This window comes from Rhineura floridana, chromosome 8 (genome assembly GCF_030035675.1).
Source record: "Rhineura floridana isolate rRhiFlo1 chromosome 8, rRhiFlo1.hap2, whole genome shotgun sequence".
Classification (NCBI taxonomy): domain Eukaryota; kingdom Metazoa; phylum Chordata; class Lepidosauria; order Squamata; family Rhineuridae; genus Rhineura; species Rhineura floridana.
The window spans coordinates 24,819,886-24,845,393 of record NC_084487.1 but is presented as its reverse complement, the minus strand read 5'-3'; the positions used below and the strand labels follow the sequence as shown (position 1 = coordinate 24,845,393).

The 25,508-nt window shown below is 41.0% G+C and overlaps 1 protein-coding gene across 1 annotated transcript in view; it reads right to left on the bottom strand.

Annotated features, from left to right (window-relative positions):
• Positions 1-25,508, bottom strand: part of CACNA2D4 (calcium voltage-gated channel auxiliary subunit alpha2delta 4) — a 270,960-nt gene that overhangs the window by 237,056 nt on the left and 8,396 nt on the right. Inside the window, 3 exon segments of the mRNA XM_061582150.1 lie at positions 7,876-7,937; positions 10,019-10,133; positions 23,168-23,249. Of these exon segments, the coding sequence (XP_061438134.1) occupies positions 7,876-7,937; positions 10,019-10,133; positions 23,168-23,249 (259 nt within the window).

The following is a 25,508-nucleotide window of genomic DNA, read 5'->3' as shown; positions in this document are numbered from 1 at the left end:
AAGTCAGCTTCTGGATATGTCAGTCTGTGTGTGTGTACACATGCATATACTGTATGTATATATATACAGAATGTGTGTGTTGTGTGGGCATACATAGTTTGTGCATAGTGGTCACACATGCCTTTGTCTTGGCTATACCCACCATTGGCATGCAGCCCCTGGAATGCTGGCTGAAAGGCAATTTGACTACCATCCCTGGTCTAAGGTCATGTGAGCCACAGGTCAACTTTCTATTGTAACATATAAAATGAATGGTATTAAACAGAGATTCAGCAGTCCATCCCAGAAGCAGCTGGATATCGCATATGAACTCTTGCCTCAAACATATACTGCTGGGATTTCAGGCTGGCATCCTTCATTGTCATTCAGGGATGAGATAAGTTAGACCAGCTCAAATTTCCCTTCTATATAAACTTCTATATAGAAGCCCTACCTTTCTTTGAACCTATGATAAAAGAATAAGCTGTACACCTCCTGCCTGTGCTGCACATTCCATGCAGATACTGGATTTTTCACTGACCTACTTTCTCAGGTTCATTTTATAGTCTGCTGGATTTAACAGTGATGAATTTGACAAACATACAGTTGAATTTCAATCCTCTAGATTGCCTAGGCAGCACAAAGCATCTAGGTAATTGGCAGTTTTGCTAACTGGCTGTCTGCAGATGCAAGGTGGCATACTGGGAGTTCATTAGATACCAAAGTCTGAATAGCAGGAATATTGATAATTGGAATGAATGATGCACTGTATACATTTGTATGCTCTCTTAAAACTGACCTCTACACCAGCTTCTCATCTCCACATGCACCTTGCTAGCCCTTGAGAAACCTCTATTTGTATCCCATTGGCACAAATATTGAACTAGTGGACTGAGGTCTGTATCAAAGAAACTAAACTCAAAGACCTGCCTAGGGCCCCTTTATTTTATTTTTAAAATCAAGCAGTCGTCTCTACAGCTATATAGAAATAAACCTTGAGTTGTCAGGGAGTATGTGTTTACCGGGGATGCACAGAGAATGGCCTTCATGATGAAACATCAGTCTGAAACAGAATACATATTTCTTTTTCAATAGTCCTTCATTCTGCATCCCTTTCTATTTTCCCAGAATGTCACTTCCTTTCCCTACTCTCCAAACAACTCATTTTGTCAGGGTTCTTCAACATTCAGCAATAACAATATTGAATTGTAATGTTGAAATAACAAAATAAAATAACATATTTTAAAAAAGCAATAACAAGAATGCATAATTAGCATTTATATGGCATATTCAAAGTTCTGCCAATTCCTATTCTGGAAAAATACTCTGACAAAAACTAGAACTTTTTACTTAAACTATTAAGGTTAGAATTGCTTAATATGTTTTTTAATAATGTTTTTAACCTTTTTAAAAGTTTTTTTAATGTTTTTAACGTTGTTTTGTTTTAATGTATTTTAAGATCTGTTTTTATGATGTTTTAAAGTGTTTTTAGCGCTTTGTTTGCCGCCCTGGGATCCTGCTGGGAGGAAGGGCGGGAAACAAATTAAATGATAAATAAATAAATAAATTTTATTCCACAGTCAGCCTATTGCAAAAGGCAAGGGCTTTAAACACATGTGCAAAGCCTATGGTTATACATTAAGAACGTACTATAAGAATATCTCTGCTGGATCTAGTCCAGCATCCTGTTCTCCCAATGGCCAATGAGATGTATATGGGAAGCTTACAAGAAGGACATGAGTCCTCCACACTTGTGCTTCCCAGCAGCTGGTATTCAGATGCATACAGCCTCTGATACTGGAGGTCATACACAAGTCATTATGCCTGGTAAACACTGATAGCCTTATCCTCCATGAATTTGTCTGAAGCCATTTTTAAAGCCATCCAAGTTGGTGACGATAACTATATCTCGTGTCAGTGAATTCCATAGCTTAACTATGCACTGTGTGAAGTGTTGGCATTAGGCCGTACTGCCTAAGGATATTTTCATCAGGTCTGGAAAGTTACAAGCATGTGTTTTGAGAAGCAGTCTTATCTGCCATGTCTGGCCTGAGAGAGCAGACTTGAAGGTCAGACAGGTTGTCATGGTAACGGGAGATAACAGCTGGGAAAGTTGTAACAGAGTCCATGTGTTGTTCTTTCTTCTGAATTATGCCTCTGAGCTGAGAGGCTGTTTTTTGTGTTTATCTATGGAGAGAGATGTACCAGAAGGGGGGTGACTGAAGAATCTCTACATGTATTTACTCTTAAGCCTCTGGCCTTAATGTCTTTCAATAAAGACTCTTAACATGCTCTGAAGAAGTTTCTTGCTCAACTTAACTCCAACGTAATGTATGCTGTTTCACACAACAACGCACAAAAGCCAACAGTGGTAGCAGAGGATGGTTACGCTCCACAGCGCATTACACGGGAGTAAGTTGCTGGTCTGAACGGCAGACGGAGTTCCAGAGAAGGCAGCTTGATTGATTGAACCAGACGGAGGTGAGCAACATGGCTGTAAACCTGTCTGGGGGAGGCTTGCCGATGGAACAACTTAATCAGAAGAATTTTGCCAGCTGGAAGCCGAGGATGAGGGCTTTGCTGATAACAGAGGATTTATGGGACGTGATTGAGGAAAAAACCCCGGCGGTACCAACCGCGGCCTGGAAGCGTCGAGATCAGAGGGCGCAGGCGTTTGTAATCTTGGCTCTATCGGATTCTCAACTGATGTGTGTGAGAGATGAGCCGTCGGCTAAACAGACGTGGGACGCATTGCAGGATTTGTCCCAGGAATGGCAGCGGAGGCAGGAGGCGCAGAGAGCCCAGCCGGTGGAAGCTGTCAGAAGCAAGGAGGAGAAATATGCCAAACCGGAGCAGGCTGCCGAAAGCAGACAGGAAAACAAGCGGGAGCAGCAGCGGCTGAAGTCTTGTTTTGCCTGTGGGGCCCGTGGGCATCTCCGTAAAGATTGTGCAATCAAGCGAAACTCCAGGGACGGAGGCTTGAAGCAGGGAAGTGTGAACTTTGTTTGTAAACAGAACTCTCAAGATTTACGACCTGTGAACTGGTTGCTCGACAGCGGAGCAAGCCATATATTAATTAAAGACAGGAGTCTGTTTTACACGTCTACAGATGAGCAGGACTTTGTTTTACTTGCTGATGGATCACGGAAATCCGTAAAAGCACGTGGTCTGGTTAAATTTGACAAACTTGGCATAATGACAGACTGTTTGTTCGTTCCGGACTTGGCTCATAATATTTTATCAGTGGGCAAACTGGTGAGTTGTAATTATTCAATTTTGTTCCACAAAGACCAATGTTTTATAATGAGGGGAGATGAAGTGTGCATGCAGGGAAGCCTTAATGATTCACAGTTTGTAATATAGAGCAGTCAAGCAGGGTGTGCTGTGTTAAACGCTGAGGCACAGGTACATCAGGGCTGCGTCCATGAATGGCATCAAAGGCTGGGGCATGCAAACCTTGATACAATAAGGAAAACCCCTTTGCACAGTGAAGACATGCGTTTAAAAGCTTGTGGGCAGTTAATGGATTGCGATTCTTGTAATCAAGCTAAAATGACTATTGCACCAATAAACCGGGAGGCTGAGAGAACCACAACAGCTCCCTACTAGCTAGTACATGTTGATTTAGCAGGGCCAATAAATGCTTCACGAGGAGGTGCGAAATTCTACATGGTACTGGTAGATGATTTTTCAAGATTTTGTCATGTTTTTCTGTTAAAGCATAAAAGTGAAGCTGAGCAGAAGCTGAAACTGTTCATTAAGAGAATCAAAACTCAACACTTGGTCACGGTGGGGGCTTTACGCTCAGACCAAGGTGGGGAATTTACGAGTAAAGCATTGAGTGACTTTCTGGAGAGTAAGGGAATAAACCAGAATTTCACTGCTCCACACAGCCCGTTTTCCAATGGAACTGCTGAGAGAAAAAATAGGGTGCTTGGGGAAGCAATGAGAGCCATGCTACTGGATTGCAGTTTAGGGAATTATTTCTGGGCAGAAGCAATTCTTTATGCGAATTACATTCACAACAGGGTGTTACACAGTGCTATTGGAATGTCTCCTTATGAGAAACTTACTGGCAGAAAGCCTAGAATACAACACATTCAAAAATTCGGGGCAAGGTGCTGGATCCACATTCCACAGGGAAAAAGGAGGGGCAAGCTTGCGCCCAGAGCACAGCAAGGTTTTGTTTTGGGATTTCAGAATGCATATTTCAGAGTTTGGTGTCCAGAAACACAGCAGTTAATTCTGAGCAGAAGCATTAAAGTCTCAGAAAAGCCTTGGGATCAAAGGGAGACAGTCCTTCTTACAGGAACAAATGACACACAAACACAAACACGAACACAATCACAGAAATTTCAGCCAGATGTTAACATTAAAGTGGAAGGTACACAAATACCTCTCAGAGATGCTTTGAATGAGCTCATTTCTGGAAAACGCAGATCAAAGAAACGAAAAGCTGAGGAAATGGAAGCTCCTGCGCAGGTTGTGCCAAGCACAAGCACAAGCACAAATGGGAGGGCAGAGAGAGCCGAGGCTCTGGTTCCTTTAAGACGCTCCACGAGAGCGAATTTAGGCAAACCGCCTGACAGATTTACTGTGGGATTAATAACAAGTCCTGGAATGAATAAAGTTGTGGACATGGATCCTGAGACACTTTATTTGACATGTGTTGAACCAAAGTTTGAGTGAATAAGGTTTTGAACTTTACTGAGATGTAAGTTTGAACTGTACTGAACTGTACTGAAATGTATTGCAAGATGTATTGTAGAAATGTGTTATTGTTGTAATGGATTTACAGACATGATGAAAAAGGGGGGCTGTTGGCATTAGGCCGTACTGCCTAAGGATATTTTCATCAGGTCTGGAAAGTTACAAGCATGTGTTTTGAGAAGCAGTCTTATCTGCCATGTCTGGCCTGAGAGAGCAGACTTGAAGGTCAGACAGGTTGTCATGGTAACGGGAGATAACAGCTGGGAAAGTTGTAACAGAGTCCATGTGTTGTTCTTTCTTCTGAATTATGCCTCTGAGCTGAGAGGCTGTTTTTTGTGTTTATCTGTGGAGAGAGATGTACCAGAAGGGGGGTGACTGAAGAATCTCTACATGTATTTACTCTTAAGCCTCTGGCCTTAATGTCTTTCAATAAAGACTCTTAACATGCTCTGAAGAAGTTTCTTGCTCAACTTAACTCCAACGTAATGTATGCTGTTTCACACAACAACGCACAAAAGCCTTCATGAAGAAGTACTTCTTTTTGTCTGTTCTGAATCTTCCAACAGTTGTAGTTATAGATACGTTCAGTACTTCAGATGAATGCATGGAAATCAGGAGAGGAGACAGCAGGCATGATGTTAACCCATCCCCACCCAACATTTTCCTGAACATGTGAAAATGCTAATAATGTTATTATAGTGACATTAAATCAGTGGTTGGGAACCTATGGCTACTTAATCCTGCTGTCATTGGACTACAGCTCCCACCACCTCTGACAGCCTGCCATACTGGCTGGGACTGATGGGAGTTGTAGTTCAGCAACGTCTGGAGAGCGACAAGTTCCTCACTCCTGCATCAAATTTATTTATTTATTTATTAAATTTATATCCTGCCCTTCTTTCCAGAAGGAGCCCAGGGCAGCAAACAAAAACACTAAAAAATGTAAATGTACTGCCTTCGAGTTGATTCCGACTTATGGCGACTCTATGAATAGGGTTTTCATGAGGCTGAGAGGCAGTGACTGGCACGTTACCCAGTGAGCTTCATGGCTATGTTGGGATTTGAACCCTGGTCTCCCAGGTTGTAGTCCAACACCTTAACCACTATACCACACTAAACACACTCTAAAATATCTTAAAAACAAAAGACTTTAAAACATATTAAAACAAGATATCTTTAAAAAAACATATTTAAAACATCTTTTTAAAAAACTGCTTTAAAAACATCTTCAAAAGTAATTCCAGCACAGACGTAGATTAGGATAAGGTCTCTACTTAAAAGGCTTGTTGAAAGAGGAAGGTCTTCAGTAGGCACCAAAAATATAACAGAGATGGGGCCTGTCTAATAGTTAACGGGAGGGAATTCTAAAGGGTAGGTGCCACAACACTAAAGGTCTGCTTCCTATGTTGTGCAGAATGGACCTCTTAATAAGATAGTATCTGCAGGAAGCACTCGTAGATCTTTCAGGTATCCTGATTTCAAGCTACGTAGGGCTTTGTACACCAAAACAAGCCTTGAACTTGGCCCGGTAGCTAATGGGCAGCCAGTAAATAACTGATATCATTATCTGCTGACCTTCAGCAAAAATTATATTTCATAGTCATTCATCTCACATAAATCTTTTTGCTATAGACAAAGATATGAAAAAGAATAAATGCTGAAAATGTTCACAAGCTTGGTTGGATACTGTGAAAACAGGAAGCTAGACTAGATGTGCCACTGGCCTGATCTAGCAGGTTCTTCTTATTTTCTTCTAGTCTATGTGATTTGGAAATAGCCTGTTATTGGGTTCTTATGGAAAAGATGCCATTAACAGAATTAATTAAGCTAGAACTCTAATTTAATATCCTCTTCTTAAGATTCATCCCTGCCAGTTAGATGGCTTCTGGATTGTTAGAGCATTGCTTGTAGCAAAGCAGATTGCTTTACAGTTCTGGAAATCATATTCTGTGCCTATAATTGAAAATTGTGTTGAATATCTTTTAGACCTGCCCATTAAACAATAAATTATGTACTACAGGAGAGATAAATCAGAGAAACTTAATTCAGTTTGGCAATCTTTACTAGAATTGTTCTGTAATTGATTATTCTTTGGCTGGAGCAAAAAGTTCCCCATCCCTATTCTCTTTAATATTTTCTCATCACTTCCTCATCAAAAATCTGTCCATTAGCAAAGTAATGTATTCTAATGGGAAATGCTGACTGGGAAAGGGAAGGAGCAGGTGAAGTCTTGCTAAATTGGAAGACATCACAACTATTTTCTCTCTGATTGTGCTACTGAAATTTGTGCTAATATTCTATTCATAATCATTAAAAATAATACCAAAACAGCACTTCGTATACATTTGGTGCAGAAGCTTAGTGCAAAAATATTCTTATCTAGTTACTAGCTGCATACTATAGTTGGAAGTTCTATACATATGGCTGTTTGCAAATCACCTAAGAGATCCACTCCTGTACACCCCAGCAAAGTAGCAACTACAGAGGTCAATGAGTTCTATCATAAGCAAATTTACATAGGATTATGACCTTATGGGGAAAGACCATCTAATTCATGGCATCCACTTGACATTTTGTCCAGTCCCACCACATGGAAATGCCATTTGCTTTACTGAATAGTAACACCGCAAAGCTAGCACTGGCGGTGTTCAAGATAGCCAGCTATGCATTACTAACGAAGAGGACAAATAGGACACCAATTTGCATATGGTAATGTATATGTATAGGCACAAATTTAGAAACAATTTCTATATTTTAAATAGAAATACAGTACATCTCACCATAGCGGAGAAGACGCCAGATGACTTTTGTGCCTGCTCAGTCACACATGATCCCACTTTCAATACTGTTTGTGCCTGCAAAAGTTCTGGGGCGGCCACACTGCTTCACTTTTAGTAAATGCTTATTCTATAACCTCCTGCTGAAATTCCATAACTTTTTATATAAAAAATGTTCTGTTGTATTTTTGTCCTGCTTTTGTTGCGCTATAGCCTCTCCAGACAGCAATAGTGTGGTAGCATTGTAGAAGCACTGCAGAACAAACGAAAGCAGAATAATTCCACCACTAATGTACTACTATTGTCTCAAGAACATGTTGCAGAATACACCTGCAACAAAACACCAGTCTGGAGGAGCTCTGGAGGATATGAACTTGGAATACACACTTGAACTAAATGGATGACTTACCACCAAGGAGGAATTGAACTCGTGGTACAGATCTGAGTCTTCTGCTGCTTCAACCAATCGTTGTAAAATAATAACACCAATAATAAAATCTCAGAAGGAAAATGAGGAACCAGATAGAAAGGGAAGGTGAAGGCTTTTCAAAAGTATTGCTCAGAGACGGGAAAACAAATTTAAAATAATGAATGGCCAAGTGGACCGTGTTTAGAAGAACCACATTTTCCCCCCCAAGGGAGGCTCTGTGCCTTTCACAGTTGTATGTCATGTTCCCATTTTCCCAAAATGGAGGCATGGTGGTGAGGAAAGCATCACCTGTTGAATTTCTGCCTGCCATAAGATGGCCAAAACTATGGAGCACCCATCAGGTTGGTGAGTGGGGCAGGGGAGAGAGAGAACAGTGATAACCCTACCCTTAGCCTTCATATCTTGCTTAACCAAAAGAAGGTGTTACAGGAGCGTTTTATAATTCTATGGAAGTATTTCCTGCTGCAAGGTTAAAATCTAGGTGGTTATATTCACAGTCTCTCAGGGTCAGCTCCAACAGTTCCCTGGGCAGCCTTTTTGGGCTATGTAGCACAATGTTTATAAAGAGAAAATAAATGTAACAGCAGCAACAGAGAAAGAGTGCATTTTTTTTGTCAGAATGGAACCCTGGAGGAAAAAAGAGCCAAGCAGCTCTTCATCTACTAAGTTTACCAATATGAAAGCAAGTCACTGCTGTCACAAATCCATTGAACCAAGAACAGTCCAACTGGGTTTATTAAAGCAGGATTAAGTAGCCATTTATAAACTTTGCCAACAGCACAAACTATGGCCACCATATATGCAACAAAAATATGTTTTTCGTAACTGCACAGGTAATCCAAATCTCTCAGATGAAAAGAAATTATACACACAGACACGGATGCTTTAATAAATAAATATAGATAAGGGGCAAAACTACACATAACATCAGAGAACTGTGTTTTCTTTTTTTAAAAAAGTTTTATTGGTTTTTCTCATAAGGCAATTTTCCAACTTCCCCTGCCCGTCCTCCCCCGGGAGTGCAGACAATTAACATCTGTCATGTTACATGAAAGAGAAGTACAGGGCAATAATAGATCAAACATAATTTCTAAGTCAAGTCAACTTAGAAATTGTGTTTTCTTTTTATCATCATCGTCATTGTTATTGCTAATTTATTTTCTTACCACCCTTCACCATAAAGTCCTGGGACAGGTTACAAACATTTAAAACTACAATGTTAAAAACAGTTAAAACAGATTACAGCCAAGAGTTCAAACTATTTCTCTCAGGTGTCAAGGACCGGGGTAAAACAGTGCATCTTTAGCACATTATAAAAACTATACAATGAAGGTGCCAGATGTATGTTGGTAGGGAGGAAATCCACAGCTTAAGGGCTGCCACAGATAATGCCCTGTTCAGGCAGCCACCCCAAGAACGTCTGAGGGCAGTGGAACTACCACGAGGGACCAATTGCAAAGGAAGCCAGGACTCATGTACTACTAATAGCTATAGAAAAGGGAATTTCTTGCAGGTAAACTTTGTGTGTAGGCCCAGGGAGAGATGCTGTGCCTGTTAAAATTCCATCTTCTACACCAGGAATGGGGAATCAGTGGCCCTCCTGATATTGTTTGGACTTCCACTAGCCACAACCATTTGCACCTAAGGTGAATTATTAGCCAATGGTCAGAGATGATGGCTGTTGGAGTCCAACAACACCTGGATTGGCACCAGTTCTATAGAGTTTTAGAAAGAGATATCTCCCATCACCCATTATCTGATCCTTTTAGCTAGAGATGGCAGGGACCAAACCCAGGACCGTCCGCACGCAAAGCATGTGTTCATTAAGCTGTGGCTCCTTCCCAAATCAGGATCCACACTTAGAATATTTGATTTGGCAGCATCCTTCAGTGTTCTTCAGAAGCTACTATACATTGTATAGGTCAGGCTAGACAGATGTTGTGTTGGACTACAAATCCCATTGTCCCTAACCATGAGCCATGCTGACTAGGGCTGATGGGAACTGGAGTCCAATCTGGCAGACACTACATTGCCTACACCTGTACTGGAGCATGATCTTTTCTCATTACTTCTTTGTCTTCACTTCTCTCACCTGCATGGAAAGGAATTTGAATGTTTACCTCAACAGCTTCTACTTTTCTCAGCAGCATGCTTTCCATTTTTTCAGAGAACTTTTTCACCAGCTCCAAACCATCCACCTCTTTGATCTTCAGAGCTGGTTCCACATCTTTATACTTCTATTTAAAAACAACAAGGAAAATCATTGGCGAAGACCTAATTTCTCAAGGAATATGGTGGGTCAATTATCACAAAACCTGGTTCCTGCAGTTAGCGTGTGGTTGAGATTTCCAATAACTACAATCTGGATTGAATCAAATGGCTTAGAACTAAAGAGAATTAAAAATGCATTAAATAAAATAATTCACCTTAGGTGCAAATATGATCTAAAACAACTGCTAAAGCCCCATAGAACAGTCCTACTGAAGTAAATGCATGGCCTAAGCAACTTGAAAGGCAGAAATAATTTTGAACATTACTGCAGTTACTTGCTAACATAAATTACATGCTCAAAAAGGAAAGTTAGATTTTCAAAAATTAGACCTTGGGTACATGCAAGATGAAAGCATCGCATGCAGTCACAACACTAACTGGAGGCACAACAAGCCACCTTTCCCAATGCAAAAAGCTTTTTAGTACTTGGATGGGGTACTATTGTTATTATTGTTACTACTACTACTACTATTCCACCTTTCCTCCAAGAAGCTCAAGGTAGTGTACATTGTTCTTTCCCTCCTCATTTTATCCTCATAACCACCCTATGAGGTAGGTTAGGCTGAGAGACAGTGAGTGGCCCAAGGTCATCCAGTGAGCTTCATAGCTGAGTGAGGATGTGAACCCTGGTCTCCCAGACCACTCTAACCACTACACCTTCCCAAATTGTCTCTCATTTACCTGGAGACTGCTGTTAGAAAACCTCCATTAATTAACACTTGGGGCATATGTACATTACAGAATTACAGCAGTTGTGCAGTAAGACGTGTCACTATCTGGAGGGCCAAAGTTTCCCCACACATGTTCTAGAGACATCTGGTTGGCTACTATTCTAAACAGATTGAATGCTGGACTAGATGGACCTTTAGTCTGACCCAGTAAAGCAGTCCTTGTGTTTTTATCATGGGAAGGGATTTTTCGATATGCTTGGTATCAGCCTTTTCCACTACACATACTGCATGGCTGAACTCTGGCACTAAAAACAGGTTCCTCACAAACCCTGACTCAAGAATTCATAAATGAGTCACATGCTACTTCCGCCCAACTACTATGCCATAGTTTGAAGGCAACTGCTTATCAGTCTCGCCTGCCCATGGAAACCCATTAGTAGTACATTCTTACAGGCCAGACAAGAAGCCAAGATGTTACCTGTACTATCTGGTTTCATATGCTCATTCATTAAGGCATTTGCATATTATTGTTACTGTTTTGCATGATCAGAGGCTAAAAGAAGCAAAACTCTCAGAGAGGACAGACAACAGCAGCCATCTGTTAGGGTTAGGTGAGTTTCGAACTCAGAAGACTTTTAAAGGGATCTTAAAACATTTGCCACAAACCTCTTCCTGATGGATCAGGGCAGGTTAACAATGCATAAAACCAGACAGCTTAAATGCAATAAGAACCAGTCAATTAAAACACAATGGATTGCAAACTTAAGCCTCCACCAATCAAAGTAGCTTAACTACAAGCAACAAAAGCCAGTGCAAATGAAGAGGTCTTGCAAGGTGTTCTCCAGAGCTCCTTCCCAGTGACAGCCTCCAGGGTCCCCAGTCCCACACCGGTGCTTATCTGACGGTGCTCACCAGCAAGATAAAAGAAGCAAAAGCCCATGTATGTACTCTAATCACAGTCTCCAAAGTAACACCCACCACCAAATTTACCGTATGGCAATCTTGAGAGCCCAGCTCTTCCAAAACAGGTGGCTGAAATTCAGACATGCCTTCAGCATGCAGCAACAAGTGGAAATAAGTGTTTTTATTTGGTATTGGGAGCTATGGGAAACAAAATGGCTAGGTTATGTTCAGGTGAGGAACAAATGGGAGTATAGGTGTGACAATAGAAGCCACCCACCAAAAAGTGATCACACACATGACAAACCATCACAAAATGAACTAATGGGCTTCCACACCAGTGGTGACTGAGGATGTATAATGGGTTGTTTTAACTTGTCAGATTTTCCACCATAAGAGAAAATCTGGATGAAATATTTAAAAAGTATGGGTTGCCACTTTCATGATGATGTCATCATGTGGATGCGGTGAAAAACATGTGTGCAGCACCAATTCCACAATAAAATTCTTTCTGGAAGCACCTTTAACGTTAAAGAATATGTAAGGGTTTTATAGGCTCTATATATGGATAAGGATATTACTTATATTGTTAATTTGGAGAAATGAGATGAGCACTCAAAGATCCTGCCATTCTAAAAGCTTATTATTCATTCATTGGAGAAAACTGTGGAGAGTATGTGGAGTAAGAAATGCCTCGAGGGTGGAAAAAGGAGGCAGCAGGTAGACAGAAACAGAATCCTATCAAGCCTCCAACAGGCATGCACAGAAGCGACTATATTTGCTTGGTGTGATTAGCCATGCAAGGGCTTTGCAGGATTAAATAGAGACAGCCTCTGCATCCATGTTGTTGCTAGAGGAGGAGGGCAGAGGAGCTTCAGAAAACAGAGTTGGAGACACAATGAAGCCAGCACAACCACAAGGGTGTCACTACCCTAAGTTCCATGGCTTCAGGCTTCTTACAGCTATATTTTGGAGAAGTCACAGTTCATCTACTACTTCCTGCTGTGAGCAGGGGGTTGGACTCGATGGCCTACAAGGCCCCTTCCAACTCTATGATTCTACTGCCATGCTTAGGTTGCAAACAGAAAAAAAGCTAAAGCAGCAGCTAGGTCTACAACAAAAGCTTTATTGAAAGTGAAAGCTGTGTCCAGAATGAGGCTGGGAGCTGTTCACCTGGGAATAAAGTCCCCCCACCCCCCAGAACCCTGAATCGTATTATAATAACCATTTCCCATTCTATATGCAATTGGAGCAATCGGGGATATAAGTAACTTGGTCTACCATAAAATTTAGTTTGGGCCTGAGAAACAGCTTAGCATCAGAGCACCAGATTCAACACTCTGTTGCACATTCCTGGGTAAAATTCAATTGCTTGAGAATGGAAACATTACACTGGGCTCCATGGGAAAACAGACAGCCCCTCTGATAGTTACCGCAATAAAGGATTTGTTATAAAACACCAATCTGATTTGTTGCTTCCAGCATCCAACTACTTGGATGATCACAGAGAAATGAGGACAAGTGCAATGATGATATATACTGTTTCTCCCAAACTACTTAAGTGAGATGCCTCACTCCCATGATGAAATTTAGCAGCAAGAAAGTGAGTGGTTAGCTTAGAAAAGGCAGTTTGACAGAGCAATATTTCCACCTAAAGCTTTCTTCTCCAGGCAGAAATAGAAACAACTGTAGCACTGGGGTTTTTTGATAGGACTTGCACTTCTGCAGAATTTGTTCATACACAGATGGTCTGGCATCCTTGTAAAAGCATCACACTTATATCTCTTCTCCAGACTATATTGCATCAATGGGCAAACAACCTTTGTGGGACTTTTAAAGCCATTACAAAACGGAATCAAACTAGAACCATTATTATAGACTGTTATAGACCCATGGAAGAGGCCCAAAGAGAAAACAAGCATCCTTAAAAACCACAACAAAAGGGTAACTTTCTGCCTCCTTGGTTGTGCCAGACATAACTGAGTAAGGCAGAGGTGGAATAAGGGTAACAGCTCTTCAAATCCATACACATCCCAACAGACATTTGTGCTTTTCATGAAAAACACTAATGATCTATGTAATCAGTAATGAAGCATCAAGGTTCATTTGTCAGTTGAGTCATACAGGGAAACCACAAAGAGAATTCATTTCTTTCTTCACAGTGAAAAGGTACTCCTCTGAAGAAGGTGGGCTGGCAGCTTTCAAGGTCTTAGCTCCATAGCATCAACAGAGCTCCAAAGATCCAGTCAATAAAATCAGAGCTTGGAAGTAACTAGTTACAAGTAACGAATTACTTGTAATTCATTACTTTTTTGAGTAACGAGTGGGTAATTCCTTTACATTTTGATTGTAATAGAACTAGGAGTAATTTTACTACTTTTGTGGAGTAATTGTAACGTTTCCAGAATTACTTTTGGGCATTACTTTGGGGGGGAGCAGGGGAAGTCTTCTGCTCCTCTGATTTGTGGATGAAAATCATGTGCCTCAAACTGGGCTTCTGTGCAGTGTCGCTCTTTCCTCATGCTCTGTGGATGGGGAGGAGGAGGAGAGTGAGATGGGGTGGAGTGGAGAAAACAATTATTTAAAAAAATGGATAGTGGTGGTGAAGAATGGAGTGGAGGGAAAAAGGATCCGGAGGTCAAGAACATGGATAAAGGAGGAGAAGGAGGCAGCAGCAGAATGGAGATAAAGAACTGTGGAGGTGAAAGATGACAATGTGTGTGTGTGTGTGTGTGTGTGTGTGTGTGTGTGTGTGTGTGTGTGTGTGTGTGTGTGAGAGAGAGAGAGAGAGAGAGAGAGAGAGAGAGAGAGAGAGAGAGAATACTGTGTTTGCACTTGGCACACAAAGTGGCCTCCACCACCATCTCTGGCTACTGTGCTGCATTTGCAGTATTTTAACTTTTTTGCATCTCAGGGGAAAATGTTTGCTTGAGTGAGTGTCCCTTAGTTGGTGGCAGAGCAGAGTCTGGGAGGTGGTTAAGTGAGAGAGATTATGCTTGCTGGCTGAGGGAGGGGGTTGCACTTGGTTTGACGTACAAACATCTGAGTAGTGGCCTCAGCCTCCCTCCCCACCACCCTTACCAGCGGAGAGACCACCATTGCTATCTTTTGAATAAAAATAATTATTCTACTACTTCTGTATGTGTGTATTTATTTTTAATGTTGTTTTAGGCTACTTAGATGTGCAGCAGCCAAGGCCAGCACCTTATAGGCGTTTTTTTAAAGTAACTGAAATGTAATTGTAGTGATTACTTTGGAGGAAAAGCAAAGTAATCAGTTACTTCCAGAGCTATTGTAACGGTAATTACTACTTTTTTGGGCCATGTAACTGTAACTGTAATTTATTACTTTTTAAAAGTAATCTTCCAAGCTCTGAATAAAATCTAGAGCTGAGCAGGAAATGGGTGGGTAAGTTTTATTAAGATGTTCACACCCTCTGAAATACAGGCACCTGTTTCTGCAATATTGGGGAAGGGGACATGGAATGGGGCAAATATATTCCTGCATTCAGGGTAGTGATGTGCTAGAATTCTGCCCAACTCAGATGTGGTACCGAATTTCCCATTAATTTGCTTATTCTCAATCACTGAGGATTGGATTTTAATGTAACAAATTTCTACAACTATTTTTGAAAGCAGACTTTAAAAAATGCGCCTCTAAAACATCAATTGCAAGAATGATCATTTATTGATATTTCCTTTTAAAATATCGATATTTCCTTCAAAATGTCAATATTTTCTTTAAAGATAACAATTTTAATATCGACCATATATGGAGCGAGAAACGCCAGATGTCCATGCTGGATTTAGAAAGGGAAGATGTACCAGAGATCATAATGCGAACATATGTTGGATAATGGAACGGACCAAGGAATTTCAGAAGAAAATCACCCTGTCCTTTATAGATTACAGCAAAGCCTTTGATTGTGTAGATCACAAAAAACTATGGAATACTTTAAAAGAAATGGGGATGTCACAGCATCTAATTGTCCTGATGCGCAACCTATACTCTGGACAAGAGGCTACTGTAAGGACAGAATATGGAGAAACAGATTGGTTCCCCCATAGGAAAGGAGGTGTATCTTATCAACCTATTTGTTTAATCTATACGCAGAACATATCATATGGAAAGCAGGTTTGACCAAGATGAAGGAGGTGTGAAAATTGGAGGGAGAAATATCAATAATTTAAGATATGCAGACAATACTACACTACTAGCAGAAACCAGTAATGATTTGAAACGAATGCTGATGAAAGTTAAAGAGGAAAGCACAAAAGCAGGACTACAGCTGAACGTCAAAAAGACTAAAGTAATGACAACAGAAGAGTTATGTAACTTTAAAGTTGACAGTGATGACACTGGACTTGTCAAGGATTATCAATACCTTGGCACAGTCATTAACCAAAATGGAGACAATAGTCAAGAAATCAGAAGAAGGCTAGGACTGGGGAGGGTAGCTATAAGAGAACTAGAAAAGGTCCTCAAATGCAAAAATGTATCACTAAACACTAAAGTCAGGATCATTCAGACTATGGTATTCCCAATCTCTATGTATGGATGTGAAAGTTGGACAGTGAAAAAAGCGGATAAGAGAAAAATCAACTCATTTGAAATGTGGTGTTGGAGGAGAGCTTTGCGCATACTATGGGCTGCAAAAATGACAAATAGTTGGGTGTTAGAACAAATTAAACCACAACTATCACTAGAAGCTAAAATGATGAAACTGAGGTGATCATACTTTGGACACATAATGAGAAGACATGATTCACTAGAAAAGACAATAATGCTGGGAAAAACAGAAGGGAGTAGAAAAAGAGGGAGACCAAACAAGAGATGGATTGATTCCATAAAGGAAGCCACAGACCTGAACTTACAAGACCTGAACAGGGGGTTGGTTTACAACAGATGCTATTGGAGGTCGCTGATTCACAGGGTTGCCATAAGTCGTAATCGACTTGAAGGCACATAACACACATTTTTTCTGAGTGAAAAAACCACATGGATCAGAAAAAGCAGCAGGAGCATATACAGAACAAACCCAAATCAATACTAGCTTGTTACGTTGATGGAATGCTTTCGAACCGGCACTGGCCAACAAATCCCATCCCTAATTCAGGGTGAGGTCAGGAAACATTACCCCTCATTCCAATTTAGCTTTGTGACCTCATCATATGTGCTTGCTTCTCTGGCACTGTGATGTCTTCATACTTATATGATCTGTATTGGCTGGAACATAGGGCAAACAAGAAGAATGAATCTCTTTTTAAAACAAAATGCTACAACAGCAGCTGCCAAGGGTGACATGAGTGAAATCGTGTGAGAAATATAGGGTTTATGAGAGTCATTCAGACCCCACGAAACTCCCTTTACTGTTCTGAAAAGTTGCCAACAAAAAGTTGGTTCAGCCATCATAAAATCTACCATTAAAAAAGAAACAGGATAATAAACATGAAGCTAAATTAAAAGCGTTAAAAGGGTGCAAAGAACAGGCAAATTTCAAAGGCTGTCAAATCATCCATTGCTTGGATTGTGCATCTGATTGATTTCTCTTCTGCATTCTAGTCTACATTAATTAGAGTTGTTGTTGGAAATGCCATGAAGCTAATTACTTTTGTAACTGGTGCCACTCTGGAGCTGCACAGATATATTGGTCAAAATTAATATCCTGACTAGGCATAAATTAAGTTTTGATCCTGTTATTCTCTTACAGCACAATCCTCGGCATGTTTACTCAGAAATAAGTCCCATAGAGCTCAATGAGGCTTATGCCTTAGTAAGCATGTTTAGGATTGCGGACTCAAACTATCTAAAGGATATTGGTGGTCATAAAGATAGATCTGTCCTATTAAATCTGTTAATAGCAGCTAAGAAAACTTTTGCCAGGCAATTAAAAATTTCAACTAAAACAGAGAATGTACACAAATGTGTGGTTTTTTTCTGTTTAATGGAAAAATTAACTAATGTCACTGAAATGAAAAATGGTATTGCTACTGGGGATATCTGGGATACCAGGATCCTCCCTCCTAAAATATACTGGAATGGGTAAATACACAGACAACAATACACTTTTTAGTATCACATGTGGAAACTAAAACAGGGAAGCAGAACCTGGGGCCCTCCAGATGCTGTTGAACTCCAACTCCCATCAGCCTCAACCAGCATGACCAATGGTCAAGGATGATGGGAGTTGTAATCCAACAATTTTTAGAGAGCCACAGATTCCCCAGGCCTGGCCTAAAAGAATAAACTAATTTGCCATAAGTCGCCGTAAGTCGCAGTCGACTTGGAGGCACAACAACAACAATTTTAGCTCTCAGAGGCTAGGAGAAATGAGTGTCTTCTTTGCCCATGAAATCTCTCTGCTTGATCATGTGATCAAAAGTGTGCATGTCTAACGGCCAGGATGATAACCCATCTAATGTGTACTGGGGGTAACAGCACGGGGGGGGGATAACTGGACAACACTGATGCAGCTAGCATGGCAGCAAAAAATGTTAGTGAGAGAAGCCAAAAATGACCCTCTGCACAAAGCATGGAGGAAGAAAGAAGGGATTTAAGGATAAAAGCTTAACTTGAAACACCTTGGAACAGCACCAGGCAAATGCCAAGACTAGTAGTGCAGTAGCAAGTTCAGAAGCGTAGGGTCTCTTTGTGTTAGTCACAGCCATCCCTCCCCCTTTTTTGCTGCTGAGAATGATATCCTTGTTAATGCCTTCTCCCACAACAACAGACATCCCTAGGAGTCAATAACCATGAAAGGGGAAAGTGTTAGCTACTGAGAAGAATCTTCTCAGTTGCTGACTCACCTCCTTTCACTCTGATTGGCTACAATCCACAGGACAGGACAAGGAAGCTTGTGATAAGACTCTTCTCAGTGGCTAACAGACTCCCCTTTCATGCTGATTGGCTTGCAGGATGCTAGAGACATAGGGTCTAAGACCCCCTGAGATCTTGGACAACTCCCAGCCAAGACTGTAATGGGGAAAGACTACAGCTTTGGTGACCTGCTGTTTATTGATACATATTTGTTTGACGTATTTTTCTTATCCCAGGTACTGTTCTATCTTAATAAATGTATGTGTCAGTTCATTCGAAATAGCCACAAAAAAGTACTGTATGGCTACAGAGTAGGAAACCAAGATGAGTTGCTCAACACTGGAATGTGTTTGTCCTTTCCTAATTCACCTCATGTGTTCTGACCTGCTCTGAACTCCTGGGGACCTACAAGGAAGGAATAAGGTTTAATCTAGTAGTAAACGCCTGAATGACTCTCTCTTGCATATTAGAGTAGGGTTGCCAGGTCAGAAGCATCCCAAACTCTGAGATTTCAGGGGTGGGCCCTAGTGATGTCACAGGGGTGGGCCCAAGTGATGTCATTAAGTATGATATATTAAGCATCAACCACAGTTCCTTGGAGCATACAATTCAAACAAAAACATTTCTCCGATTGGAAATTAAGAAATCTTAGCTAAAAGATGGAGCCTGGATAGGGAACATTTAATCTAGCCTACTAGCTTTGGGAAAGAAGGGTTAAAGTGACCTCAGGCCAGGCCAGTCATCAGAAGGCCATTGTAGGAAGAAAGGAGGTGTTAGCTGGGAGCACTCAAAGAGTAAAGATGGATGTCCCTGAAGGCTGCAATTCTAAACACACTTACTAAGCCCATAGAACTTTAGGACTGACTTCTGAGTAGATATGGTTTGGATTGTGCTGTTGGTAAAGCTTGACTAGGGATCCTCTGCAAATATATCTATATCCAAGCAGGGTGGGCAACCACCTGCCTGGAATGCCCTGCCCCTGCCTTTTAACATGGCTGCTCCAAACTTCTTTACAGATTTGACCCTTCACTGCAAAGAGAAGTTCGAGAAATGAGTAAGAGTAAGAAGATTCTCTACCCTTTCCTGCCTACTCTGTGGGCTGCTATAAACTCAATTTGACCGTCAACCCAATTCCAGTGAATAATAACTGACAGAGAGAAAACACACAGGCAGCAGCTTGGGAACAACAACAATTGCAGCCACATTTCCCAGTACATAAATTCTCTTTTACCACTACTGGGCAAGAAATAAATCGTCATGCAAAGAACTAGGTGCATCGTCAGTGGGCTTAAGGGGGTTGAGTTGAGTGCATGGAACCACTGTTGTTGCTTCTATGGATGAAAAGGTAAAGGAAATGCCAACAGAAAAAGAAAAACAAGACAGTGATATTTTCTAAATGCAATACCATACCAACCACAACAAAATTCCTATGAGTAAGGCAGAACACTCAGCATCCCACAACCAGTCAGGATTCCTAACCAAAAACCAAAACTAAAAAAATCCTCACAGCCAGTTAGCCAAGGTCACAAAAATCCCCATGCAGCACAATCTGACCTGGGGGCTGCAGACAGTGCAGAAGGCTATGGCACAATTGCTGCCATGAGCGAGACCCTGTCAGCACATAATACCTCTGCTCTGAAATCTGCACTGGTTACTGATTTGCTACCAGGCCACGTTAAAGGAGTGCTCTCCATGTTACAGGTGCCACTTAGTACTTGTTCTACTCTTGTAAGAAATCAGTCCTTTAGTGTGGCAACGCCTACACTTTGGAACTCCTTGCCTGTTGACATTAGGCAGACACCTTACTTGTACTCTTTTCCGCATCTGCTAAAAACATTTTTGTTTAGGCAAGTCTACCCGGGCATGTAGAACCTATTGTGTTTTTTATCTGTTTTTAACTCATTGTTGGTTTTATTTTTAATGTTTTTAAATACCTGTCTTTAACTGTTTTTGCCAATAATTTTATTGTTTTAATTCCTTCTGTAAACCGCTTTGAGATTTTTTTACAATAAAGTGGTATATAAATATTGTAAATAAAATACATAAATAAATTTTGGAGTCACTGTGGCCCTTGGGTCTCTTTCCACTTTTAGGTACAAAGGAATCTGCCTTATACCGACTCAGGCGATTTGTTACCATCTAGTCCATGATTCCAGGCAATAGTCTTTTCCAGAAATTGAATTTTGGACCTTCGCATGCAAAGCATATGTGCTACCACTGAGCTACAGCCCCTTCCTGTTTTAAAAAAAGTATCTTTTAAAATTGTTCTTTTCAATTCAATAATGAATGCACATCATATCTAGGGCAGAAACACACTATTCAGTTAAAGCACATTCAACACACATTTGAAGCACATGAATCCCACCACAGAATAACTGGAACTGTAGTTAGTTAAGAGTGGTGGGAACTCTAACTGTGAGGGGGAAATCCCAGGATTCTTTAGAGGAACTCATGTGCTTTAAATGAAGAAATATTTATATAAGCATGACTGTCAAAGATGTTTATTATTTACACAACCTGTAAAGATATTTGTAGTGCAATCCTGTGTTTGTGTACTCAGAAGCAAGTCCCAATGTATTCAATGGGGCTTACTCAAACACGGAAGTGTTTACAGAACTGCAATCTCAGGTGATAAGAAACTCCACTCACCCATCCCAAAATTCAGAATCATGCTGCTTTAAGCTGTTTTGCAACTGTTTATACTTGTTTTTATGGTTATTGGATTTAAAGGGATTTATTTCTTGTTGTGAGCTGCCCTGGTTTCCTCACAGAGTTGTTGGGAAGACTCCATACATGCACAGACACCGGAGATGTAAAAATACATGCACCCCATATAATAGTTTATTGTCAAAATCAGTTGGTCATTGTAGAACTTTAAAAAAATGCAATCAGTATTAGTTTCCGACATAATAAAAGCAGTGACACCTATGTAAGCCCTGCCTAATTGCTTTTTAAAAAAAGGATTGGACGGGAAGAGACAGATTTACAATACAAAGACAATTCTTTGCTATGTTCACTCAAAAGTCCCATTAATTTACAGCACAATCCTAACCATCTCTACTCAAAAGTAAGTCCTATTGAATTCAATGGGGTTTTCTCTGGGTATGTGGGATTAGCATTGCAGCTTTACTCCCAGAAAAGCTAGTACTGGATTAAAGCTTCATATTGGGAAGGTTTTCAAAACACTGCCCTCTTCAAAAGCCCAGGGAAATTTAAATTTGTTTGACTTCTGCACACAAGACAGAAAAAGACTGAAAAATATATACTGACACAGTTTATGAAACAACAGTTTTCAAGCCTTGCAATGTGGTCTTGGTACTGCCTGAAGGTCAACACTTATTGGCTACAAACCTGAAAGGGTGAGGTTAGAGCAGCCAGCTATGAGCTCGTTTAACAGATGTTGTGGGGAGGCGGCCTATATTTTGGTGTATATCTCAAGAACCAGACCACCTAGGAACTTTTTTTTTTAATGAAAGCTGAAAGTCCTGAGATTAAGGTGATTTACCCAGAGACCTGGTAAATGTAAACGTACTGCCTTCAAGTTGATTCCGACTTATGGCGACTCTGAATAGGGTTTTCATGAGGCTAAGAGGCAGTGACTGGCCCAAGGTCACCCAGTGAGCTTCATGGCTATGTGGGGATTTGAACCCTGGTCTCCCAGGTCGTAGTCCAACACCTTGACCCGGAGAAGACCCCAAAAATCCAGAGTCTCTGAGCAAAAACCGGACACCTGGCAACCGTATAGAGAGAGATAAGGCAAACTAAAAGCCGATGTGTAAAAAGTTTGCTGATGCACACTGGCTTGGGAGCCAGCAGGACTCACCTGAACTCAGGAAGCCTATTTTTGAGTTTGACAGAGTACAAGCTGCAGAGAGTTAATTTTAATTTGTTATACTTAGGTGAATGCCTCTAAGGCTGCACTAGATACAAATCTTCCCATTTGGGAACTGAAATTTTGGGGAATCCAGATGTCCATCACAAATCATTACATTCCCAGGTTTTCCCTGTTCTCCTGACATTTTTGTTTTAAGGTGAGGTGGGTGGCAACTGGAGAGAGGACTTTCTTGGACAAGGTGCCTCCTTATGAGACCATCATCCCAAGGAGGCTTTCCTGGCAGTGGCACCCAGTCTTTTCAGTGCCAGGCAAATACATTTTTATCTTCCAGGCCTTTGAAACTTTGAGGTAATTAGTATATTGTATAGTGCTATTGTTCACTGCCTTGAATATCCTATAGAAAGGTAAGGTTATTTATTTTATTGATTGACTGATTGATTGATTTACATCTCGTTCTTCCTCCCAATAGGAGCCCAGGGCAACAAACAAAAGCACTAAAAACACTCTAAAACATCATAAAAACAGACTTTAAAATATATTACAACAAAACAACTTTATGCAGGTTTGAAATAAAAAAATATTAATACAAACATTTTCTATGGGGTACTCTGGTTTTGGCAATATGCTGTGAACCTCTCAAGTTTAGAGGGTACAAATTCTGAAATGAATCCAAAAGTTCCAAAGACTGGAACAGCATCCTAATTTTTTTTGTCTATAATGTTTTTTAAAAGAGAGAGAGATGACATTTGCATCTGTGTGAAAAGTATATGTGGCTTACCTTCTGTAATAAAAGAGAGCCGGAATATTTTCTGACAATATAATATAGGTCCCCACCAAAGGCATCAGCCCAGGACTTCACTCTACAAAGGGGGGGAAATAACAAGTATTAGCTATCTTCATGTTTGACAACCAACTGAGCTAGGGTTGCCAGGTCGGAACCATCCAAAAACCTGAGAAAATGGGGGCGGGCCCTAGTGACGTCATGGGGCGGGCCCTAGTGACGTCACGGGGTGGGCCCTAGTGACATCACGGGGCGGGCCCTAGTGATGTCATGGGGCGGGCCCTAGTGATGTCATGGGGCGGGCCCTAGTGACATCATGAAGCATGATACATTGTATCAACCACGCTTGCATGCAGCATACCATTCAAAAAAAAATTTCTGATTGGAAATTAAAATAGAAATCTTACCTAAAAGAGGTCCAGCTGAAGTGACAAGGTCATTCCTTCTCACCATCTTAGGGAGTATGGATGGAAAATGGAAATGGAATGCCTTCAAGTCGATCCCAACTTTTGGTGACCCTATGAATAGGGTTTTCATGGTAAGAGGTATTCAGAGGTGGTTTACCATTGCCTTCCTCTGACTTTGGACACATATACTTTGGACACATAATGAGAAGACATGATTCATTAGAAAAGACAATAATACTGGGGAAAACAGAAGGGAGTAGAAAAAGAGGAAGACCAAACAAGAGATGGATTGATTCCATAAAGGAAGCCACAGACCTGAACTTGCAAGATCTGAACAGGGTGGTTTATGACAGATGCTATTGGGGTCACTGATTCATAGGGTCACCATAAGTTGAAATTGACTTGAAGGCACATTAACAACAACAACTGAATTAAAGATACAAAAAAGGAAAGTGGAAGGTGTTTTATTTTATTTTTTACAGCCTGGAGAAGTGGTAAGAGGTAAAGTCAGGAATGAATGCATTTTTTTAATGAACAAGATAGCATGTTGAACTATCTTGTAAAAATGAACTAAGAGTGCTTGCAGCAGCTATGCTAATGCAGAGTGAGCCAGTTGTTATCTGCATGGTGCTATGAAGTCAGTTGTATGTTAACTGTATGCTTATGCAACAGATGGTATAGCACAGTGGGGAGGAGAGCCTGGCTGGGAGTCCAGCGTCTATGAGTTCAAATCCCCACTCGTGTCTCCTGGATGTCAAGGGCCAGCTAAAGATCACCCCCACAGTGAGTGGCTCAGGGATTATGTGCCCTGCCACCTGTGGGCAAGGTGCATAGTCGCAAGGAGCCGTTTCCCCCAGCTGGCAGTTGCGGACAAGGAAGGGACTGGCTTGTGCAGCTGTGGCAAGCTGAGCAGGCCCTAGCCAGGTGGGGAGTACTAGCCTTAGATGGTAAACCGCCTCTGAATACTGCTTACCATGAAATCCCTATTCATAGGGTAGCCATAAGTCGGAATCGACTTGAAGGCAGTCCATTTCCATTTCCATGCATATAATTAAACAGATGCAGTCAAGTTTTTGGACTTTATTGTGATTGCAGGCCAAGCAGGATAGGGCTCATGGGAGTTTTAGTACAATATCTGGAGGATGCTACTTTGGCTGCCTTTGGGATAATAGATGGCAGCCTTAAGTCTGAAATGGTGTTTGGAATTCTGTAGAGACCAGCCAGTACACATTATGTCATAAGGCCAATTCTTAACCATTTGGCTGTGGCAGTTACCTGAAATTGCTCTTTCGTGGGCTCTCACAAACACCACCAAGCTTTTCTTTTAAAACAGACCAGCTTGTTTAAGTACATACAAAGAATAAAAAAGCAAGTCAACTGACAAGAACAAGACACTTTTTTTCTAAGCAAAATTGATCAAAGAAAAAAGTATGCTTGTGTGTGTGCCTGTGCGTTTGTGTGTAACACACACACACACACACACACTTACATGTAGCATAGAATCACAGAGCTATAAGGGGTCTTTTAGTCCTTCTAGTCTAAGCCCCTGCTGGAAGTCCAAAACCCAGAACAAGATCAGGTCTGTTCGCTTAAATTGCCACATTAGAGACTTAATGAGACAACACGAGTCAGTTTATTGGGAACTTTCCTACAACAGGGTGACCATATGCTTAGATCTGATAGACCTGAAGCAGCTGACAATTTAGGGCAGACTTCCCCAGCTTGGTGCCCTCCAGATGTTAGCTGGTGGCAGCTGTATGCCCAAAGATATCTGGAAGGCACCAGGTTGGGGAAGGCTGCTTTGGGGAGATGGGAAATGTGCAGAAAAATGGAACAATGGCACACATTCCTATTTGTTGTCATTTCAATCTCACTCCCACATCCTGTCAAGAAAAGACAATTACATGATTCTGTCCGTTTCCAGCAGTGCA